The 4,424-nt window shown below is 48.9% G+C and overlaps 1 protein-coding gene across 1 annotated transcript; it reads right to left on the bottom strand.

Annotated features, from left to right (window-relative positions):
- Positions 1-1,630: 1,630 nt before the first annotated feature.
- Positions 1,631-4,356, bottom strand: LOC116570002 (spermatogenesis-associated protein 31D3-like). The gene is given in 5 exon segments (XM_032306504.1): positions 1,631-2,494; positions 2,497-2,899; positions 3,169-3,229; positions 3,780-3,825; positions 4,351-4,356. Coding segments are annotated over 5 exon segments (1,380 nt in total).
- Positions 4,357-4,424: the final 68 nt, after the last annotated feature.

Below are 4,424 nucleotides of genomic sequence, written 5' to 3'. Positions count from 1 at the left end.
GGTAGGCTGTGCCAGATTCCAGTCTGCCTCAAAGTGGTGGTGCCTGGATCAGACTGAGGAAGGAGAGGAGTGGGACAGGGTCCTGAGAAGGGGATGAGTAGACATAAACTTTTGTTCTAACAGCAAGGTCCCTCTTTCACTTTTTCATTTCTTCAAAGGTGTCTTATCCTGGAAGGTGGTAGCTGCCTTGTCAACATTCCTACCACTAACAGCTAAGTGATGCTTTTGTTCTGCAAAAAACATCCTCAGTCCAGCAGCCTGAAGAAACACCCAGGGAGGGGAAGCACTTCCAGTAGGAAAACTCAATGTCAAGTTTAATGTGACTTAAAGGACAGATTTATCAGCAGCATCTAGGGTATTCTTTGACGCTACCCCCAACCAGCCCAAGAACAACACCCCATCCCCCGAAAACACTCCCATTCAGAGTTCATCCACCTGTGGGATCCTCTGATCACTGACTTCTAAGTCATGATTAAGCTAACACAATAACAGTGAAGAAACAACAGTGTCTTAATCATATTTTCTGAAAACTATACCTATACCTGTCTATGATTCTCCTCCGATATAGAAGACTTACTGTAAAGGGTGTAAAACATTCAGTGAGGGGAGAGGTGTGAGCTACTGTATATTTTCAGGAAGGCTAAGCCATGGGACAGGAGAGAGAGCCCATCAGAGGGAGAATGGGCTTTTGGGGCTTTCGGGGGCACATGATACATATTTCCCAAGAGGTCCAGGAGATTGGTCACCTTTTAGAAGATGAAGGAAGCAATCAGTAATGGCTGAACTGATTTGCCCAAAACCATTGCTCCCAAGACAGTACACAGAACAGACAACATGTTACTAGAGAAATATTTACTCGGTGGGCACACCACCAGGTTCTGGCTTCTTCCCCTTTATGCCTGGTTACTGTCCTCTTCCAGCATCGGCCTTTGCACTTTTGACCTTTGGCTCCCATGTGAGCACACCTTGCCTTGTAGGCAGCCTTGGAGGCCGTCTGAGCGCACCTTGCCTTTTAGGCGGCCTTGGGGGCCATCTGTTGCCTATGGAGTCACATTTGACAGATGTAGGAGTCTGATGGGTTATATTAGAGGCTAATGGCCTCAAAATTCTTTGTTCCTCCTTGCCCGCAGTTGAGGTGGCAGGGAAAGGATGATAGGGGATGGGAGCTGAATTTGCTGTTCCTGCTTTGTGTCCACGGAGAGATGTCAAGCTTCCATTAAACTCTTTTGATTTAAAGTGCTGTATGGATTCAAGGACTCTAGGGGGAAGGCCCCAAGTCACCCTCTTATTAAGCCTTTTAATATGGTCTTCCAGCGTCTGTGCTGCCGTAGGTGTAACAAGGGGAAGCTCCTGGAAGTTATTCAGGGAGTCATCCTCAACCTGTGATGGTGGCAAACTTCCCTGTTTTGTTTCCTTCTGGGATTTCTCAGAAGGAAGTGCTGTCTGATCCACGGAGTGCCATGAATTATGCACAGTCTTCACGGCATTAAGTTGTCTCTGTCCCGTAGTCTCCACAGACAAGATGGAGTTTTTCCCGGATGGGCTATGTTCTTGGTCAGAACCATACCCATATCATGCTCTGTGTTGTGTCCCTGATCCTTCTCCAGGTCATCTTTGCAGGAACTCTCCTCTAGCAGAATTTCTGGGAGCTCCACATACACGCTTTTGACATACTCCTTCTGATCGGACTCTTCTTAGAGATTGCCGAGCGTCCACCATGGTGCTGAGACTCAGGTAGCTGTGGAAGAGTCAGTGCTAGAGACTCATAGATCCTGCGGGTTAGGCCCCTCTGGTGTAGGATGAGCCTGTTTTCAAGATGAGACTCCAGTTTTCTCCGAAGCTCTTCATTCAGAGGAAACTGCCCAGGAGTGACAGCAATTACATCATGGGCCTTGGTGGCCTTGTGGCTGAAACAAGGGTTAGACGCAGAAGAACAGTAGTCCTGGGATCTTTGGACTATAGTGGGTAAACCCCACACACGTTTCTGTACCTTCTGCAACACGCTCCATTCCAGGTGTTGGATTTCTTTTGTTGTGAGATGGTTAGGTTCATTGTGAGGTCTGTGAAAACACACTCCACAGATGCTGATGTTGGCTAGAGGACCAGATGGCCGGATTGGGAGTGGGGATTGAAGGTGGGCCTGGGGCTGGACATGAGGGATAGGTAGGGGCTGGGTTTGAGGCAGGAGTTGAGGCGGGTTCTCAGGCAAGGATGGAGGAAGTGGATGGGGAACTCCTGGGGATTCCTGCTCTGGGGAGGCATTCAAGATGTTATCTGAGGCATCAGCAGCAGGGAAGAAGGACCTGCTTGGAGTTTGGAAACCCCAGAAGAACTGGATGGGGGTTTGCTGTAAATGGCCCTCTTCCGAGGTGGTAGGATATGGACACTGCTCCCACAACTCCGGTAAGGAGCTGACATCTTGGGAAAGGGTATTTAGAGACACTGTCTCTGTTTGGACGCTACGGTCCACTGAATGGGCATGATGGGTGGGACAGGAGGTGGAAAGGCAGGGGGCTGGGCTGGGAAATGGTCCATTGGGAATTTGGAATCCAAGGGAGGAAAGGGCTCTGGTGGCAAAGAATCACCCGGTGGTGAGGGTGGAAAGAAATCAGCCACAGGGATCACTGGGTTAGGTGAGAAGATGGAGGCAGGTGGTGGGGAAGACTCAGGCAGCGAAGCTGGTATTAGCTCTCCTGGAGGGACTGCTGAGAAGTCAGTGGAGAGAGTGAATGATGAAGAAGTCACAGAAGCTGTGGAAGCCAAGGGAGTAGAATCTTCCAGAGCCTGCAGGAACAGCAGCCGATCGATCTCAGCAGTTGTGCTGTTACATATCTCACAGGAGGGGTCTGGACATAACAGTTGACGAAAGTGGATGATATCATGATGCCGGCCGAGGGGGCTGCAGGAGACAGGAGGTAAAAAAATGCAGCCAGGACCAGAACAAGGGGAGGCGGCCATGCAGACCTGACAAGGGAGGGGCCACCTGAAGCCTGCTATCCCTTCACAATGCCCCACTTTTATGACCTGACAGTGTACTCAGTAGCCTTCACCCCAATATCTGTTCCTATGGCTACCCCCACCCCATGGCTATGACAGACTGCAGTGAATCCTGCAATTGCATAAAACCTGCTCTAAGAGGCAATAGGATCAAGGGGGAAAACTGGTCACCTTCTTAAAATAGAGATCAGCTTCCGGGCCTCCTCCACTTCCCGTTGGTACCATCTGCCATCTGGGGAAACAGGAGACTGAGTTATATAGTGAAAGCAGAAACATAGGTATTAATCCAGGAGTCCCCTTATAGGACAGCCTTGGGATGTTGGACTCTGAAAGCCCCAACAATCAATAGATGAGGGCAAATGGCCAGTGATGTGAAGCTGGTTAGTAATCTAGCTTCCTGTATAAAGTACTTTCGTGTAAATTATCCATGTGATGATCAGACCACCTCTGTGAAGCAGAGAGGTCAGGGAAGACTCCTGAAGGTCCATGATGTCAGAGAGCTTTCACAAAGTCAGGAGACAGAAGTTCTGACTCTTGTCATCTCACACGGCCACCTAGTGGGAAGCACTCGTTGTCCAGATCCATCACTGCTTCATGCTCAATAATGGTCAGAGCAGGGATCTGAGAAGGGTTTTGCACTCTGGCTACATTTCCATGAGCCTCTCCTCTGAGGGAATGTATCTAGCAGCTCGCATCCTCAGAGCTCATGGACCGGGCCCTCATGGAGAGGACAGCAAGGATCAGCCTTGGAGAGAGCTCAGGTGGGATAGGCAGAACCTTACCTTCCAGAGTCCCTCCTTTCCTCCTCCTCTTGACTCTGCCCTGACGCTAGAAGAAAAATGAACAGAATGAGGGGGGTTGGGACCCATGTCTTACTTTCCTCTCAGAAATGGAAATATCCTTTATGCAAGAATTCTAGGACTTTAGTAGAACTTGGTGTTCCTTGCTTTTTTCAGTTTTAAAGATGATAAAATGTTGTCAGTATTTACTCTTTAGAAAACCCAGGGGACGACTTTGTCTAGGAGGTCCACACTTGGTATTCCCAATCAGAAGTCCTTTGTTCATTGAGGACATAGAAAAGGAAGCCCAACAGTCAGACCTGTGCTGCCTCAGGTAGGACCCTGTATCCTAGGTCACAGCTCTGACCTCACTTTCTTCTCAGAGGCTTAGCAGTGTTCTCCTCATCAGCTCAGCATGAAGGAAGGCTTGATCAAGTGATGCTGGACATGGGAATGTGACTTGATATGGTCGAGTGCTGGGAAACTTTGTTCTCTTACACAGACCCCATCCTCTCAAAATAACCCAATCCAGGACTACAGAATCCCTGAGTTTTTGATTTTATCCAAGAACCACCACCATACCCAGATAGACTAGTTTCAATTAGAACCCCTAGTCCTTTCTTAACACTTACCCCTGCCAGGCCTCTT

The sequence above is a fragment of the Mustela erminea genome, chromosome 12 (genome assembly GCF_009829155.1).
Source record: "Mustela erminea isolate mMusErm1 chromosome 12, mMusErm1.Pri, whole genome shotgun sequence".
In the NCBI taxonomy this organism is placed as follows: domain Eukaryota; kingdom Metazoa; phylum Chordata; class Mammalia; order Carnivora; family Mustelidae; genus Mustela; species Mustela erminea.
Note: the sequence above shows the minus strand (reverse complement) of the source record. Positions and strands in the feature narration are given on the sequence as shown.